The sequence below is a fragment of the Sciurus carolinensis genome, chromosome 1, assembly GCF_902686445.1.
Source record: "Sciurus carolinensis chromosome 1, mSciCar1.2, whole genome shotgun sequence".
Classification (NCBI taxonomy): Eukaryota; Metazoa; Chordata; class Mammalia; order Rodentia; family Sciuridae; genus Sciurus; species Sciurus carolinensis.
In genome coordinates this window covers 99,921,612-99,940,277 of record NC_062213.1, presented here as the reverse complement: position 1 = coordinate 99,940,277, position 18,666 = coordinate 99,921,612, and the positions used below count along the sequence as shown (strand labels likewise).

The 18,666-nt window shown below is 44.1% G+C and overlaps 2 protein-coding genes across 10 annotated transcripts; one reads left to right on the top strand and one right to left on the bottom strand.

Moving 5' to 3' along the window:
* Positions 1-1,242: 1,242 nt before the first annotated feature.
* Positions 1,243-4,394, bottom strand: Ankrd34a (ankyrin repeat domain 34A). The gene is made up of 2 exons (XM_047543303.1): positions 4,206-4,394; positions 1,243-3,657 (listed from the first exon to the last, which is right to left on the bottom strand). The coding sequence occupies exon 2, from the start codon at positions 3,539-3,541 to the stop codon at positions 2,057-2,059; it is 1,485 nt and encodes a 494-aa protein (XP_047399259.1). The 5' UTR covers positions 3,542-3,657; positions 4,206-4,394; the 3' UTR covers positions 1,243-2,056.
* On the top strand, positions 2,073-16,941 carry Polr3gl (RNA polymerase III subunit GL). Of its 9 annotated transcripts, XM_047543536.1 has the most exons (10): positions 2,073-2,220; positions 3,144-3,355; positions 6,535-6,667; positions 12,703-12,870; positions 13,206-13,335; positions 14,804-14,872; positions 15,221-15,277; positions 15,481-15,554; positions 15,678-15,791; positions 16,285-16,941. In XM_047543536.1, the coding sequence occupies exons 4-10, from the start codon at positions 12,745-12,747 to the stop codon at positions 16,369-16,371; spliced, it is 657 nt and encodes a 218-aa protein (XP_047399492.1). In that variant the 5' UTR covers positions 2,073-2,220; positions 3,144-3,355; positions 6,535-6,667; positions 12,703-12,744; the 3' UTR covers positions 16,372-16,941. The 9 variants fall into 9 exon arrangements, with proteins under 9 accessions (XP_047399492.1, XP_047399530.1, XP_047399510.1 ...); XM_047543574.1 differs by lacking the exon at positions 3,144-3,355 and having other exon boundaries at positions 2,095-2,220; XM_047543554.1 differs by lacking the exons at positions 2,073-2,220; positions 3,144-3,355 and adding an exon at positions 4,189-4,328.
* The last annotated feature ends 1,725 nt before the right edge of the window (positions 16,942-18,666 follow it).

Sequence of the window (18,666 nt, the reverse complement as noted above, 5' to 3'; positions counted from 1 at the left end):
TGAGAACCAATTGCAAAGAGAAAAAGCGATATCCTCTAAAGGGGAGAGGCAGAGCTTTGGTGCGTCTTGGGAATCCTGTGGCTAGCACTAGAAATCCGCCCAGACCCCTGAGGCGGGGCTTGAAGGAAAAACAGGCCTGGATGCAAGGCTGGGGAGAATCAGACAGAGTGAGAGGATTTGTCCGACCACCTATTTTATCGACGTATATGAAGAAACTGGCTCAGAGAACTGATGTGACTTGCCAAAGATCACATGGTAATTGATGATGGAACTAAAACAAGAAAAACTACTGGCATTAAATGAGCATATAAGTATGCAATGTACTTTAGTGCATTGTTGTACTTAATCACAATCACAACCAGTTTTTATTATTTTATGAATAAGGAAACTGACACATAGGGAGACTAAAATTAAATTGCCCCAAATTAAATAGCTAGGATATGACAAGGGGCAGGGAGACGGGGAGTTTCAGACATAGGTATTCTGATTCCCAGTATTTTCATCTTTTCACCATGTCACATTGTTGGGTAATTTTCTGATTTCACCAATTCTAAGGAAGAGAGTAAGATAGTAGAGTGGGTGTCTCCCTTAATCCCACTGGAGTGAGAAAAAGCCCAAATATATGCAGAAAACCCAGCAAACTGAGAAATTTACGGAACAGGTTAAGAAAGGCACCCTTGTTCATAGAGACTGTCTGGATTCCTCTGATTACCCACACATGGACACACATCACACACACCACACACCATTTGTCAGTTGACTATATACCATTTTTACTTAGGTGAAGTTTTACTAACTGCCCCTGCCCCCATCTCTCCTACAGTGACTCAGAATTAAAAGATAGCTCATAGAAGCGAAAAGTAGAAGAAAATGGATGCAACATACCTCGTGAAATGAAAATTAAGCCCTGAGTTAAAAACTGTGAGTGAGAAAGAAATAGGAAGCTAGAAAAGGAGACAATTATCAACTGGAATATATCTGTTGATGGTGGAGGGAGGGACTCTGTAAGATTTCTACACAGGGGAGACTGGAGGAAATGACAGTCTGTCAAATGCTTTAAAACCTTCAGGACACTTGCCTTTTCTGTTGCAATCAACTAGTTAATCAATTGGTCTCCTGCAAAGAAGGTAGCTATAACCTCTAAGTATTCTCCTGGATCATTGTAGCTATAAATAAGTATCACCCCCCCCCACTTTCTTATTACCCACACCCCATATCTCCAGGCAGAAGTGACAAAACAGAGACTTCTGAACACATTTATTTGATATGTTGAGTGGAGTGAGGAGTGATTTAGAGCTACTCCCCAGTTCTACCTGTGGGAGTGTTCATAAGCTCAGACAGACAGTAGAGCAGCTTAGAGCCCATGATCCACCCCTTGGGAAAATGAGACAACCTGTTGTAGAGTTTGAGGGAACAGGGTGGGAATAAAAAGTAGGAAGTTGAAAGCTGGAAAGAAAGCAGCAGAACTGAGACTGAGAGTTGCTGCAGGAACCCCAACAAGAGTGAAGAAGATATCCTGAAAAGTGTTTGGGGTTGGAAGCAGGGTGTGAACAAGGAGCCAGGCAAGGAGAGAGAAGCAAGACCTGCAGAATGGAGTGGAAAATTCATGAGTAGAGTGTGCAAAATCATGATAGGCTGTGTTGCAGGGCATACATGGAAAGCAAGGGATTGCTTCTGCAGGAGGGCAAAGATATAGGAGAATATCCATAAGTAGGGGTCCCTACTGCTTCTGAACAAATGCAAGTGAGTTTGGGACCCTAGCACAAGTGGTCCTGTGTGTTTATTGGTGTGCTGTGCCTGTGGGTACAAGTAATCCCACATGCATGTGAAAAGACCAGGGCATTACTTCTTATGTCTGTATAACCAGTAAACAGAGTACTTATCCTTCCTTGCTAGTAAGTTTGCTGTGCTTGTGGACACGTTTACCCATGTGTACGTGCATCGTGCCATAAGCACATGCAAGAGATCCCTGTGTCCATGGTATGCGTAAGAGCTGGTTCTCCAACCTGTCCCATCAAAGTCTGATCCCCGCCCTCTTTGGCTCCTCCCACTTATCTCAGCGCCCTGATTCCCCTGACCCGCCTAGACTTTGGAAGCCACCTAGCAGGCGGATCTGCTCAGTCTGCATGGAGTGGCGTCTCACCAACTTGCGCTTGGTCCTGGGAGAGCCTGGCACCCCGGCGTGGGGAGGGGCAGGCAGTGAAGGCGCCCGACCTCCAGGTTGGGGGCGAATGTCGGGGATTGGGGGGTGGGGACTGACGTTCAGCGGGGGCAGGAAACCCGGCCGCGTTTGTGAGATGTGGTCCAGGAGCAACGTCCCCGAGCCCCTCCGCTCCAGCAGCCCGGGACTCCGCCTCCGTCCGCTCAGCGGAGATACTGCCCCTGGCAGACTTTCCTGGGACTGGCGCGGGGAGGGAACCGAGCCGGCTGGAGGGAGAGTCAGCGGGGAGGCGCTGTATCGGCGACGCTCGAGGGACAGACGACTGGACTCAGGCGAGTCAGGGCAAAGATGTCCGGGGGTGTCGAGCTCCACCGGCTCCATGCGGCTCAGTTTTTGCCGTAGCCCTGAAGGGGGACCAGACTCCTGAGCCTCGGGCGCCGTGTTTCGGCGAGAGAGAGGACCCCCTGCAGTCACTTTTTCCGCCCAAGGGGGAGGATCCTCCGGGCCTTCGGTGCTGTGACGTCGGGAAAGACGGGGTCGACCAGTCAGGGTCAGGCCATTGAATTCCGTGGTCAAGCGCTCGATCCCCGGTCTCCCTTCGGCAGGAGGGACCAGTTGAGGCGGAGCCACTAGGCCCCAGGGCTCGGAGTTAAGCCTTTTGAGTGGTTTGGGGGGATGTCGAGGTGGTTTGGGGAGCGGCTCAGAAGGGGAGGGGTCATCAGAGGGCTTAGGAAGAGGGAATTCAAATACGTCCCGCTTCTCTTCTTCTTCCTGGGCGCGAGGGGATAGCAACCCTCGTCCTCCTGTAGTTTGCAACTGGATTTCCGAAGGCGACGTGCAGACCCCCGGGCTAGGAGGGGCGGGAGCAGGGTCTTCCACCCCTGGGGACGGTGGGGAATTTAGATACTGCCGGGTCTTCTTGGTGCCCGAGGGCGAGGTATCTGTGGTTATGATGATGACCTCCGTGCCCTTGGCCTTGCAGGCGTCCAGGAGCGTGGCAAGGGTCTCACGGTCCCCGCGGTCCAGAGCATGAACAAGCGCCGAGGCGCCTGCGTGATCTCGGACTGAGGGGTCTGCACCGTGGGCAAGGAGCAACGAGGCCACTGCGGCGCCCCCACCCCCGGCGCAAGCGTGCATGAGCGCGGTGCGCCCTAGGCGGTCTGCGATGTTGGGGTCTGCGCCTTGCTCCAGGAGGTATCGAACCATGCGCGCCTTATTCTGGGGGTCGTCGTAGCGGGCTCGACAGGCCGCCATTAGCGCAGTCTCCCCCTGGGCATCACCCTCATTCACGTATGCTCCTCCCTCCAGAAGCAAACGGGCCAAGCGTAGCTTACCCTGACCCACGGCCCGAAGAAGAGCGTGTCCTTCCGTGTGCAGCATAGCTGCGGCTGGGGCGAAAGCACCGATAAAACCGGGACTGGGACCTGCGGAGGATGGCTAGGGATCTGGGGCTTGTGGCTGGCCGAGACCTGAGGTCTCAGTGGTGAAGCCTATCCCTGCGAGAAAGAGAGAGATTTTAATGACAGTTTCAGCAGGGAAACTGAGGCACCGATGGAGGCACCGGGTGTGGAGGCAGGGGAGATCTCCAAGGCACACAGTCCTTCCTCTAATTCAGGCCTTTGAGCCGCCCCTTCCCCCTAGCGCATGCCTGAGGAGGTGGGAAGGATGCACCCGCACCGAAGGATGGGCGCGCGTGCAAATATGTACGTGCACGCGCAGGGATATTTGCACCCCCACCCTCAACCCTCGGCTTATCAGACCTTTCCAGCATCCCCCTTTTCTTAACCATACTTGGAATCCCCCTTTCTAGGATGCTTGAACGCCACCCACCCACACACATGCACCGGTATAGTCACACCCATATTTCCATTCCTAATCTCTTTTAGGTTGCCACAACCCCTAAAATTAAGTAGGGGTAGGAAAACAGCTTGCGTTTAAGACCTAAAAGGGATGGAGGAGTAATTCGGGATTTCTTTTTGCCCCTGCTACATCCCCCATCACTCCCTGCTCTTTTCCCTTCTAGACTATGAACCCAAAAAGATACCTGAATGTCCGCAGAATTTCTGCCTGGCCAGGATTGAAGCCGGGGCCATGGAGCAGCTGGAATGGAGGAGCCGAGTTCCTGGGGGCTCATATGGCGTAGGGGGGGTACCTGGATTCCCTTGGTGTCAGTATCTGCGCCCCGGCGCCGGATCCTGGTCCCTCCTCCCGGTGCGCCCCGGGCACCGCGCCGGCTCCGGAGGAGAGAAGCTGGGGGGGGGGGGGGGGCGGAGCTCTGCTGTGCTATTTATAGCCGCGTCTCTGCGGGTGGGGGCGTCGGCACCAAACCGCTCCCCACCCATGCACACATAAACCCTGAAAAACCTAAGAGGCTGCAATCCTGACTTCCCTTTCTCAGCGGACCTCTCCTCAGTCCTAACAAACGTAAGCGTTCCTTAGGGGACTCCTCTGCGACCCATACAGGGAGCATTCGGATTCTTTGCGGAGCTTCAGAAGATCTCCACTTGATATGTTTATGTGCTCCTGTGCACCAGACCTGACTGCCACCACACACGGCATATGGCACACTATGCAAAGGGATGGAGGGAGGCGATTTAGATCCACATCAGCGTCCACACTGCAGAGAGAATCCGGCTGTCTTGTAGTTTAAATGTCAGGGAAACATGGTCCAGCCTGGAATCAGACATAGCAGCACAGCTCCACTCCAGTCCTCCCGAAACAGAATACACATCACAGAGAAACTTGGATTTCAGCTCCCCTGTTTAGATCTCCTAGATACACGTGAAGAAGGTGGATATCCAGGGCATTTTTAGATAGGGCAAGGGTCATTCCCAGATGCCTCTTTCCCCTTTGTGGAAGGCGGGGCGGGGGCGGGAGATAGGAAAGGGACAGGAAGAAGGGCGAAGCTTGTAACGCACCCTCTCTCATTGTATCTCTTTGCTCTCCATCTTCCTTAGACTAATTTTTCCATGTTGTTTGAAGGTCCCTGTCCGAATCACTGTCTTCCCTCTTCCTGTTTGTCACTATTGGTCTCTCTCACTGTCTCTGCCTCTCCTTGCCACCTGCCCTGTCTCCATGGTTACCATAGCTTCCATCTGCATATTTTAGGAATGAGTTGGTGTCCAGCTGGAAGACACCAAATGAAGTGGGGGATGAGAAAAAATTCTAAAGATTTGGAGAGTTCACCAAGGTCCTAGATAATTCAGAGGCTGGAGGCCCAAAGATTCTAAAAATAAAGTTCCTGAGAAAAATATTCACAGGATAATTATCCATTTTTACTAGTTACTGATGCCAACTAGGTACCAAGTGCCTTACATACCATATTTCCAATTCCTCACAACTCTTTAAGATGGGAGCTACTATTTTCTTGTAAAATATGATATAATAAGGTTAAGTAAGTTCTCCAGAGCTTCACAACTGTTTCTGCCCTATTCCAAAGATGGTCCTTGCCACTACACCTACCTACTGCCTTCCAGTCTATGGGCCATCTTCTCTGACATCTGGGATATTCTTCTGGACTGACTTCTATATTCTATCACCATTACGATCCCCTTCCCTTGGTTTCTGTCTTATGTGAAAGTAGGACTCCTCCTTCACCCTACCCGACACCCCCCCCCCCCCTTTACCAAGGGGCTTGGAGGAGCTAGAAAGCAGTAGAAAATGCAGAAAACAGGGCTTCTGCCCTGGCTCCCCAACCCTGCTTCTCTGATTCCCAATCCTTCCCCAAACCCTCTTCCCACCTTTTCATAGACTTGACAGCAAGCCACAGAAATACGTTTTTAGAAAAATAAGTGTCCACTGGCGGTGCTGGAAAAGATGGGTTAGGATTGAAGGGAAGGTTGGAGTAATGGAGGAGAGGCCAAACAGTTAAGTCAGAGTCAAAAAGACTGATTCCTAAAGAGTAGATTTCATTGGGGTTCATTTCTCTGTAAAAGCTCTCCTTTTTCGACCTCCCTTGGGGGCCTTCCTCAACAGTCTCTCGATGAGGTATGAGTGGAGGTTCTCGCTGAGAACTCTTGCTAGCCAGGAGCTCCTTAAACTGCGGAGAAGACGGAAATAATTGACCCCTGGTAATTCTGCAGCCACTTCCCTCCCTGAGCCCGGCTTCCCAACCCTTAGTTCCGGCTGCCTGCTTCTCTCCCTCCCTTCTTCACCTTCTTGGTTTCAAGAGGGCGGACCTCCCTCCCTCGCTCCTACTAGATTGGCCGAGAGAACCCACCAATCCAGAGCTCCGGGAGGCGGGCTCAGAACGCCACCGGTTTGAGGAAGACAAGCAAATTTCAAGTTGGCCGCGACGTGGGCTCCGTGTGGGGGAGGGGCTGCAGGTAAGGTTCGGACCTGGTGACTGACCTGGTTGGGTCCCACACTTCCAGAACTTGTTCACCCCGGCCAGACTACGAGACCGACGACGTTTTCCCGCAGCCTGTTGGATCACTCCCCCCTTCTGGATCCTTATCTTCTCTCGCCTGGGCTCCCATTGCTGTATTGATCAAATAGCAGAGAACCGTAAGTTTTCTTTCATTCATTCACTGGGGAGAAAGATAAGGCAGAAAGTGAAAAAGACCCATTCTTGTATCTATGACTCCTTGCTGCGGCATCAGCCTCCTATGAATCTACTAATATTTTCCCCTAAGAGCCTAACTTTTTTTTTTTTTTAAATCCACCAAGGCTTAACTGAAATATTACCTCCTACCTGTGGCTTTCCTGGACTGCCTTTCCTGCAGAATTTATTTGTCCCAGTCTGATGATAGCATTTTATGCATATCTCTATTAGGATACTTAGTGTGAACTCTCTCTTATAGTGTTTCTATTCTTCTTAGATTATAAGATTTTGTAGGTACCAGGTTCTGGTACTTAATACATAGTGCCCTATAAGGGTTAACTGAACGGAATTGATTTCTGGGAACTAGCACTCTTGGGGAGGCAGAATTTAAACTCCTTATGTAATTAGGGAACAATAAAAGACAATGCAGTATGTAATTAAGGGCCCTTAAATTAGTGGTTCATAATATTAGCGTTTCATAATTGCTTTCAGAATCCAGAGAAGAAAGAAAGCCAGGAAAACTGGAGGGAAGTCTTTATGCGTCACAAGGTCTCAAATTTGGAAAGACTACAGAAATCATGTATCCATTCCACAAATATTATTGAGCAGCTACTATATGCCAGAAAAATGCTAGACAATGAGAATCATAGTGAATTCTTTACTCTTGCCATGCATCCTTCTTCTGATAAACCCTATTTAATAAATTGTTACTCAGCTTCTATGTAAAAATCTTTGTGTGTTGGGGGGGGGGGTCCTCATGAATGTTAAGCATACGTTCTTACACTAAGCTACACACCCAGACCCTTTCTTTAGTAAAAGAACTCCCTATCTTTCTTTGCAGGTCATTTCATTTTTGATATTCAGTCAATATCAGATATTCTAAATAACAACTATGTAGCTCAGTGAAACACATGCTACACTTCCTTTATCAAGAAAGGAGATCTGTCCTAGTTATAGCACTCTTATAAGCAAATCATTCCTCTTATTTATTGATTATAGAAGTAATATGCATTTATTCCAGAAAAGTTGGAAATATAAATATATAAAGAAAAATGTCTATTATTTCACAGCCCTAATGTTACGTGATATTAATATTTTTATGTTTTTCAGTTCCTTTGTGTGTATATACACATACACAAATGTGTGTATATACATACATATGTATCTTATACATAAATAAGGCAATACAATAGGTAGAACTTTATATTGTTCCCTCCCGCTCTACATTGTGAACATTTTTCTGCCTTTAAATATTATTTGAGGGGCTGAGGATATAGCTCAGTTGGTGGAAGTGCTTGCCTCGTATACACAAGGCCCTGAGTTCAATCCCCAGCACCACAAAAAAATAAATAAATATTACTTGAAGTTGTGATTTTTATGGCTATACAATAGTCTAAAATAGTTATTTGAGTTTTTTAATTGTTTATTTATTACTGGACCATTGAGATTTTTTCAAAATTTTTGTTCCCATAAGTAGTTCTTTGATGAACATCTTTGTATATCTTTTTTTTGGGGGGGAGGGTAACCAGGGATTTTACCCAGTGGTGCTTAACCAGTGAACCACATCCCCAGTCCTTTTTTATATTTTATTTAGAGACAGGGTCTTGCTGAGTTGCTTTAGGACCTTGCTAAATTGCTGAGACTGGCTTTGAACTCACAATCCTCCTGCCTCAACCTCCTGAGATGCTGGGCTTACAGTCATGCACCACCACTCCCGGCTATCTGATGATTTCTTTAGGATAAATTTTAAAAGTAGGATTACTGCATTAAGAATATAAATGTTTAAAAGGCTATTGATTGAAGTAGTCAAATTGCTCCCTTGAAAGATTGTTTATAGTCTTTCCATTGAGGTATGAGAGTGTTCTTCTGGGGGGAAAAAAACTTAGAATAGGCTAAGTATTACTTACATCTTTATTACATCTTTGTCAATTTGATAGATGCAGAGAGGTTTTATTGACTTTTTCTTTTTGTCAATTGCCTGTTCATCTTCTTTGCCCATTTTTTCTGTCGGGATTTTTTTTAATTGGTATTCCCAAGAGTTATAATTTAATAACAATGTTAACTTCTTACCTTATTTATGACAAATATACCAACTGTAAATATTCGAGTGCCTTCGGGCTCAGTCCCTGGATCAATTCCTTTAGGGAGCTCACACAGTTTTATGGGTTGAAATATCATTTACAGGTTAGGAATGGTGGTCCATACCTGTAATCCCAGCTACATGGGAGGCTGAGGCAGGAGCATTGCAAATTTGAGGCCAGAGTTACCAACTTAATAAGACCCTGTCTCAAAATAAAAAGGGCTGGGAATTTAGCTCAGTAGTAGAGTGCCCCAGTACGTAAACAAACAAACAAATTGGAAATACCATACATAGGCTTATGACTCCACCAGAATATAAATTCCATTTAAACCTTATGGGTGCAGCAATTTTGTTTTGTATTGTTTGTGGTCCATATTGCTCACTTGTATATTACTAGCACTTGGAAAGTGCCTAGTACATAATAGGTGTTCAATAAATATTTACTGAGTGAATTAAGGTTATAGTATTCATTATCCCCATTTTATAGATGAGGAAACAGGTTAGAGATACTAAATAAATTGCCAACATTTATATAACTAGGAAATGACAAAACTGGGATTCAAATCCATGTTCTTAGTCACTACAGTTACTGCCTTCCTAATCTTTCATGTGTTTGCTAATGTTTTTCTGTATGTTTTGTTGCAACTTTCGTTTTAATAACGTCCACCACAATACACTGGTGTACATAAGTGGAAATGAGCATAGCATATGTGAGATGTTGTCATTTGGGGAAAGCTGAGTACAAGGGTAAGCACCAGAGAAGGTCCATGTTAAAGGGGAGCAGACTGGAACCAAATTATGGGAGACCTTAAATATCCTCAAGAATTTAGCTCCATCACAATATTAAAGAAGTAAACACCCCTTGTAGATTACTGAACTAAATGGGGAGATGGTTTATAGTGTCCAGCCACCAGTTTATAGCCTAGAGTAAATAAAATTTTGTCTTCTCCCTGTACCTTTCCTCCCCAGCATCCTTCAAGGGCACTCATTTAAGTGGAAATGGAGTCAGATTTGCCTAACCTCCCAGCTCATGGCCTTTTCTTGACTCCTCAGTGCTTTGCAATCAATGCAACTCCCACCTCCTCTGCTAGAATTATCTGTCAAGTAGAAGGGTCCCTAAACCAACTGGTCAGCGTGCTTTCCCTTGAAAGGGCTAAAGATACAGTGAGAAATTCTTATTCTCTCTCCAGTTTCCACAACACCCTCTCTCCCCTAATGTGTTCTCTTTGAACAGATTATAATTATTTTTCTCACATTTTTTATAGCCATTAGGCTTAAAACTTTCCAGATTCCCCAGACATATTTCCCCATCTTTTCCTTCCAGTTACAGATTATTAATCTTAACAAGTATGTAAGTATGTTTAAATTTATTAAAAAATTTAACATTTTTATCATTACAAACACAGTATTCAGTATTGAGAAAAAACTTAAAATCACATGACAAAAATGAAAATAAAACAAAAATCCCCATCACTTCAAATTAATCAGTGTTAATTTTTAGTGTATATCTTTTAAGAACAACTTTTCAATTTATTTGTCTGTCTGTATTTTTGGCAACATAGATAACTTTGTACATACTATTTTGTCTTTTTTTATCAGCTAATCTTTTGGTGAATTTCAAATTGGTGCTCATTTATTCTAATGAAGTAGGTTTTATTTTTAGAAAAGTTTTAGATTTACAGAAAAACTGAGCAGGTAGTATCTAGAGTTCCCCATATTTACCTGGCACAGTTTCCCCTATTACCAACATTGTATATTAGTGTAGTACATGTTATGATTAATGAACCAATATTGATATATTATTATTAATCAAGGCCCATGCTTCATTGAGATTTCTTTAGTTTTTACTTAATGCTCTTTTCATATATCAGGATTCCATTCAGGATACCATGTTACTTTAGTTGTAAAGTTTCCTTAGGTTCCTCTGGGTTGTGACAGTTTCTTAGACTTTCCTGTTTTTGATGACATTGACAGTTTTAAGGAGTAATAGATAGGTGTATTGTAGGATGACTCTCTGTTGGAAGTTGGTGTTTTTCTCCTTATTAGACTGAGGTTATGAGTTGTTCCATTGTTGTTGTTATTTTCTTTTTTTCTAATACTGGGTATTAAACTTGGAGGTGCTTTACCACTGAGCTACATCCCCAACCTTTTGAAATTTTCTTCTTTGAGGCAGGGTCTCACTAAGTTGCTGAGTCTGACTTCAAACTTGCAATCCTCCTACCTTAGCCTCCTGAGTCACTGGGATTACAGGTGTGCACCACTGCATCTAGGGAGGTTATGGGGTTTTGAGAGGATAATCACAGAGATAAAAGTACCATTTCATCACATCATATTAGGGGTACATCTATCAACGTGATTATAATTGATGATGTTGATCTTGGTTGCCTGACTGAAGTAATACTTGCCCATTCTCTCTATTGTAAAGTTACTCCCCACACTCTAGCTTTCCAAATTGTTTTGGACAAAATTTCCTATATGTAGTCCACAATTAAGGAATGGGGAGTTATGTTCCTCTCCCCTTTTGAGTGGAGTATGTACACAATTTATTTGAAATTCTGCATGAGAGATTTGTCCTTTTTCCCCCATGTATTAATTTATTCAGTCATTTATGCCCTTACAGATTCGTGGGTGTTTATTTTATACTTTGGGGTTACAAGTCAGTATGACTTTATATCATTGCTCAAATTATTTTGGCCATTAAGAGCTCCTTTCATTGTTTCTCATGCCCCTTTGACAGCCCCATCAATATGTGAGTGTGATTGTCGAACACTTCCTTCCTTTCTGGCACCTTGAGATATTCCTGGTTCATCTTATTTATTTCCTGCCCATTCCTAGATTCAGCCATTTCTCCTAGGAGCTCTAGTTCTTTTCATGGGAGAATGGTATTAGAAACTAGGATCTGGGTGTTGAGTGTGCTTATTGGTGCTGAGATATCATTCCCCATCCTAGCTACCTGTGACTGACTCCTCCGGATTGATAGCAAGAGGCAGAGTCCAGTCCAGTAGAAGGAGAAACTTTCGATTCATCAGAGTTGATTCACAGTGGTAGGAACTACCTGGGGGAAGAATGTATATCTGCTCTTAAGGAAAATACCACTAGAAACCGAATACTGATTTACTGAGTGGAGTTGTACAATGGGAGGGGTTTGGATTAGATGACCTCTAAGAGTCCTTCTGTTGGCTAGATTCTGTGTGCTTCCAAGTGCTATTCAAAAAGATCAGTTTGAGCTGGGGTCAGTGGGACATGCCTGCAATCCCCGTTATTCAGGAGACTGAGGCAGAAAGATAGAAATTTAAGGCCATCCTGAGCAACTTCACAAAACTATCTTAAAATAAAAAATAAAAAGTACTGGGGTTGTAGCTCAGTGCAGAGTGCCTCTGAGTTCAATTCAGTACTACAATAAATAAATAAATATATAAATAAAGAAGATAATTTTTATGTCTTTTTTCCCCTGGTTGACAATGAGATTCCTCTGGTGATTCATTCTTGTGTCCCCACAGTGCTTGGCACACTACCTTTTATATGTTAAATACTTAATGAATGTTTTGCTGAAATGCATTCCAGTAGATTAAATTCAGACTTGGTTAAGCTTGAAGACCAGGGAAAGAAAGAATTCAAAAATTATATGTAGAAATACAGATAATGATATACACCAAATTGTCTTAGGGATTTATGAAAGTTTCATCCAAAGATTTAATCAGCAATTAGAATAACTAAACTTATCTGTCCCATTGATACTATGTCTCATCCACGTTTATATTTCCAGAAATACCCTGCCTGGCATTGTGTCCTCTTGGTCAAAATTTGTTGAATGACGTTGACTTTTCAAGTGTCAGGGAGAGAAGATTGTCTTGCACCTCTTTGGCTTCCTGACTCTTCTATTGTGCTCCTTTTTCTCTTTGTTTTTGTTTTTATCAGGTTTTTCTCACTGGATCTCTGACTATCCAGGCCCCCTCCACCATGGCCAGCCGGGGTGGGGGCCGGGGTCGCGGCCGGGGCCAGTTGACCTTCAACATGGAGGCCGTAGGCATTGGGAAGGGGGATGCTTTACCCCCACCTACCCTACAGCCTTCTCCACTCTTCCCCGTGAGTGTTTCCCCTCCCTTCCCGTGACTCCCATGTGCCCTAGTCTGACTATACATGATCTTGGATTCCTCCTGGGCCATTATAAAATCATCCTCATCTTCCCCCCCACACACACCCCATCTCAATACTTCCTACTCACAGGGGATGCTTTACAGGCCAAAAAAGTGTGTGACCCTACTTCTCATACTCACAGCTTCCCAGCTTTCAAAATGCTGTGTCGTTTTCCCATTCTCTTTTGGCCTCTGCTTGTTCAATGAGAACATTGGATAGAAACCCTCTTAAGTATGTACTCCAGCATTTTCTCTCTGAAATGACCATGGCTCCTGCCTCCTTAGCCCTTGGAGTTCCGCCCAGTACCTCTACCTTCAGGAGAGGAAGGGGAATATGTCCTGGCACTGAAGCAGGAGCTACGAGGGGCCATGAGGCAGCTCCCCTACTTCATCCGACCTGCTGTTCCCAAGAGAGGTCAGTTGAAATGCTAGCATCATGTTTGGAGAACCTCCCATGGGCAGTGCCTGTGCTCAGCACCACTGGGAGCTAGAGGAGCCACAGGAAGTACACTAACTAGAGAGATGAGAGTAATCACTCCTGTATGTGAAATGCACTTCAGTGTGATTTGTTTTGAGCCTTACAATAGTTTGGGACAATGGGAGGTTAAGTATTAAGATCTCATTTCACACATATAAATGGGGGGGTATTAACATTTTAAACAAATTTTTAAGAAGCTCCAAACAATCAGAAGGATGCTGGGTCTTTAAGCATTCTTACTAGGTAAAAATAGTAACCCTTTGGCTAGTGGGTCACAGGAAGATTGGTGTGGGGGAACTAAAGAAGGAAGCTTGGAAGGCTTGGGACAGTGGCCAATTACCAACTGGTATGTAAGTACAATATTTCAATATATTGACAACTGATGCTTTTCTGCTGTAGTCTTGGAAACTGGGGCTCAGAGAAGTGAAAAACTTACTAAATTAACCCTGTTAGCCAGGAGAAAAAGACTGAAACACTGGTTTCTTGCTCCCCAGTATACTTTCCAATGTACCACTTTATCTCTTAATATGGTAGTGCCTTTAAGCTAAGGGAAAAAGAAATATTGTCATAATTTTGGGTGGCAGAAGGGCAGGTTAGAAGGGTAATGGGGTCTTCTCTGAAGCTGACCCCCTGAGCTGTGGGTTGGGGTGAGGAGGTAGATCATTCTCAGTATTAAAAGGGGTGAACCCTCAGAAACAGTCCTGTTGAAGGGCTCTGAAGGGATAAAACCCTGACCCCTTACATGGAAGCTAGAGAGAAAAAAGGAAAAGAAAGGTGGTGATGGAATCTCATGAAAATCAAAGGGAGAGGTTGGGGTTGTGGCTCAGTGGTAGAGCACTTTCCTAGTATGTGTGAGGCCCTGGTTCAATCTTCAGCACCTTATTAAAAAAAAAAAAAAAAAAAAAAGATAAATAAAATAAAGGTATTGTGTCTATCTGCAACTAAAAAAAATATTCTTTAAAAGAAGAAAGAAAATCAAAGGGAGATCAGTAGAATAGAAGAAAGGGAACAGGGGAGGGAAGAGGGTAGGAAAAGGAGAAATATTAGGAAATTATATTGACTAAATTATATTGTTATAATATGTATACATACAAATATGTAACAATGAATCCCACCATTATGTACAACAATAATGCACCAATAAAAAATATGGAGGAGACAGGCATGGTGGCACGTGCCTGTAATCAGAATTGACTGCTAAGGCAGAAGGATCACAAGTTCAAGGCCAAACTCATCAACTTAGCAAGATCCTCAGCAATTTAGGCCCTGTTTCAGAATAAAAACTAAAAAAGGGCTGGGGATGTAGCTCAGTGGTAAAGCACCCCTGGGTTCAATCTCCAGTACAAAAGGAAAAAAAAAAGAGAGAAATAAATAAAACTCTGACCCTTGACCTCTGACCCTTCAGATGTGGAACGTTACTCAGACAAATATCAGATGTCAGGACCAATTGACAATGCCATTGATTGGAACCCTGGTAGGTGGTGAGCTCTTTCATTGACTGCCCTTCTTTCAAATGCTTGATATGCCTCAAATGATCACCCCACCCCAGATGTAGATCTGCAAACCACCCCATGATAGCATTTGCAAACTACAACTTTATATATGTTTTAAACACTCTAAGATTTTTGTCCCTAAAAAATCTAATAAATAACCCTCACTCCTCAGGAGGCATCCAAACCACAATTTTGTCCTGAGAAACTTTGACCCACCCATTTCTTCCTTCCTGTCCTTTAAAACCCTCATTTCTCCATTAAGTAGCAGTCATTATTCCTTGAAGACCCCAGGCAGGGTCTACTGACACTCACATTTTCATTATTCCCAGATTGGCGGCGACTACCCAGAGAGCTAAAGATTCGAGTCCGGAAACTACAAAAGGAGAGTAAGTGTATCTGGAAAAGGAGGGAGAAGTTTCTTCCATCAGCTAAAGGGTCTTTTCTCCCATTTCCTACCCAGTCCTAGAGTTGTTGCTAGGTGCCATGATGGCCACATGAGGGCAGCAGAGTGACATGTTCGCTGCAGAAGGGTGTAGTTGACCTTAGCAAAATGTGCTTTCTGACCCTTCACCTTTCGAACCCCCACCAGGGACCACCATTCTACTCCCCAAGAGGCCTCCGAAGACCACAGAAGATAAAGAAGAAACAATACAGAAATTAGAGGTAAGGCAAAAATGTCCATGGAGAACTCCTGGGCCCTAGATTTATTCTCTGTCCCTTGGCCCATGTTTGCCTTAATTTTTCCCTTCTATGAACTGAATCTGAGTCTCTTCATCTTCACATGAGACCCTGGAAAAAAAGGAGGAAGAAGTGACTTCAGAGGAAGATGAGGAGAAAGAAGAAGAAGAAGAAAAGGAAGAGGAAGAAGAAGAGGAGTATGATGAAGAAGAACATGAAGAGGTAACAGGGACCTTCCACTTCAGTTCCCCATCCCCTCCTCTCTGAATTCTTAACTCTTTACACTGGAGATGTTCTTCTCAGAGAGTTACAGGGCCAAAGGAGATAATGCCACTGAAGGGTAGGGTTTTCCCTTTACTTAATCTATCCCCAGGCTATACTAAAAAATGAAGTGTAGGCTGGGTGCTATGGCACATACCTGTAATCCCAGCAACTCACGAAGCTGAGGCAGGAAGATCACAAGTTCAAGACCGGTCTTAGCAACTTAGCAAGATCTGGTCTCAAAATAAAAAGGACTGGGAATGTAGCTTAGTGGTAGAGCACCCCTGGGTTCAGTCCCCACTATGGAAAAACAAACAGAAACAAAACAAAACTATAGCTAGAAGGGATGTTCCAGGCTTGGAATGGTGTGATTGGGAGTGAAGGGTCCTGTTACAGAGGGAGGAAGGAGAATGCCAAAGCAAGTCTGACTTTTACTTCTCTTTTTCCATTTCAGGAAACTGACTATATCATGTCATATTTTGACAATGGAGAGGACTTTGGGGGTGATAGTGATGACAATATGGATGAAGCTATATATTGAAGAAAGGCTTGAAACAACACCCTGAACCCTCATATTTTTCTTGATTTGGAATATAGAAAATAATTGTCCATATTATTTAGTTTTGTGGATAAAACAAATCATTTGCTCAGAGTCCACATTATCTATTCAGCCCTCTGGAGATAGAAATGATGACAGATAGGATTCTTTTTTCCCCTTCCCCTTCTGAAACTTTGTAACACTCTGATTCTTGGGTAAAGGGAAAAGGGAAAAGGATCAATGAAGGGAAAAAGGACAGTGGAAAGAGTAACCAGGTTGGGGCTGGGGTTGTGACTCAGTGGTAGAGCACTTTCCTAGCACGCGTGAGGCACTGGGTTTGATTCTCAGCACCACGTATAAATAAATGGATAAAACTAAAGGTCTGTCAACATCTAAACAATATATTAAAAGAAAGAAAAAGAGTAACCAAGTTGTTAGAACTGAGGTAACTGTATGAATACCCCTACCTAATTTTTAGTGTTTTGTGTGTGTGTGTGTACATAATTGGGGGTGGGAGCAGTTAGGAAGAATAAGACCAATTTTATATTTTTAAATAAAATGTTTTTATCTGTCTCTCTTCAGAATGATGTCTGGTGAAAGGGCTGAAGGGATGCTGGGTTGAACCATTCTCTCTACCTGTCAAGAGCCCAATGTGGTTCACTGGGGTTTATAGCCTTCTTGTCCTTTGTTTCTTCTCTCCCACCTGCACTGTGGGACACATATTCACTATCTAGCCCTGCCAAGGAATATTCACAAACTCACCTGCAGGACTGTGGGGAGTCTGGTCCATACTCCCCGTAGACTAGCTGGCTTCTGAATTCTGGACCTCAGGCCAGAAGTACATGATCATCTCTGTTCACTTGTGTTCACAAAGACACAGGCCCTCTCTTTCCCACATTTGACCTTGATCATGCCCTTATTTACAAAGAATGATTATAGCTATTTTTGTAGGGAGAGTCAAGAAAGCCAAGTGTGGGGAGAGGGGAGGGGCTGACTCTTATTCAGCATGCTCAGTCCTCTTCTAGTCCCTGAACACTGGGCTTTGAAAAGAATGTCTATGCAGAAGAAGCTCCCTAAATATTGTAATCTCCACTTGCAGAAGCCAGTTTGTGACTGAGTTACAGTTTCTCTTTTGGTCCTTCCTTTTGTGGAATTCAGTGAGCTGTCTCATTCCCTTCTTTGGGGAGGGGGGTAGGCGGTGTTGCTTTACAGGAAGTAAGGAGGGTGGAGAGGAAGGGAGTGACTTAGGGACACTCACAGCTCTGAGAGATGCTTTCTCACCCACACAGCTCTCCCTTGGGTGAGATCACTTCCCTAGACTCTGATTGGCTTCTGAGGAAGCCTTAGATTAGCTGATTGGTTCCAGCCACTTGCCATGCAACAGTCACGGGTAAACTGCATGTCCAGAATAGGAACTGAATAAGGAAACAAGCGTAAATATCTGGGATGCTATCATTGTGGCCGTACTGAGCATTTGAAAGTCATAAGATGGATGTAGGAGAACCTTCAAGAAATTTCCCAACTACATTTAAGCAGGCTATTCTCAGCACCAAGTAGAGACTGGTAATCAAAGGTCAGATATTTCTGACCCCTTTCTAAACTATGAAGAGGAGCTATGACTCCATTGAGGGAAGCACCTTAAAAGTCTAGTTTCAATGTGATAGTAAGTGTTAAGATAGAAGCAGCCAAGAAGATAAAAAAGGGAACAGGAATAGAAACAGAACATTCCAGAGTTATTGAGCAATTTGCGATGATTGATGTGTTTCCTTTTCTAGCTCCCTGAGGTATTGTATGAGTGGAGGAGGGTCAGGGGCTAAGGGACCTGTCACTGGGGTTTCCCATAGTTACATTTCAGCCTATGATTTTGACCAAGGAGAGCTCAGCAGAAAATAAAAGTAAAAGACACTGAATTTTCTTCCTTTTGCCATATTGTGTTGTACAGGTACATAGACATGCACTACACACTCCCCACAAGTCCTAATCTGCTTAATTATTATTATTTGTGTGTGTGTGTGTGGTGTTGGGGATTGAACCCAGGGTTTTGTGCAAGGCAAGGCAAGCACTCTACCAACTGAGCCACATCCCCAGCCCATGCTCAGTTATTTCTATATCTATGATGGGGGTACAACCACTCACTAAATGCTACCTAATCTAATCTGGGAAGTTAAAAGAGTAGGAACAAAGATTCTGGACAATAAATAGTAGAGGAGGGCTAACATCCTATCCCTACGTACCTCTACACGTACACACATCCTTTTTCCACAAAGCTTGGGAAAGCAGGACAAAGGTTGGAATGAC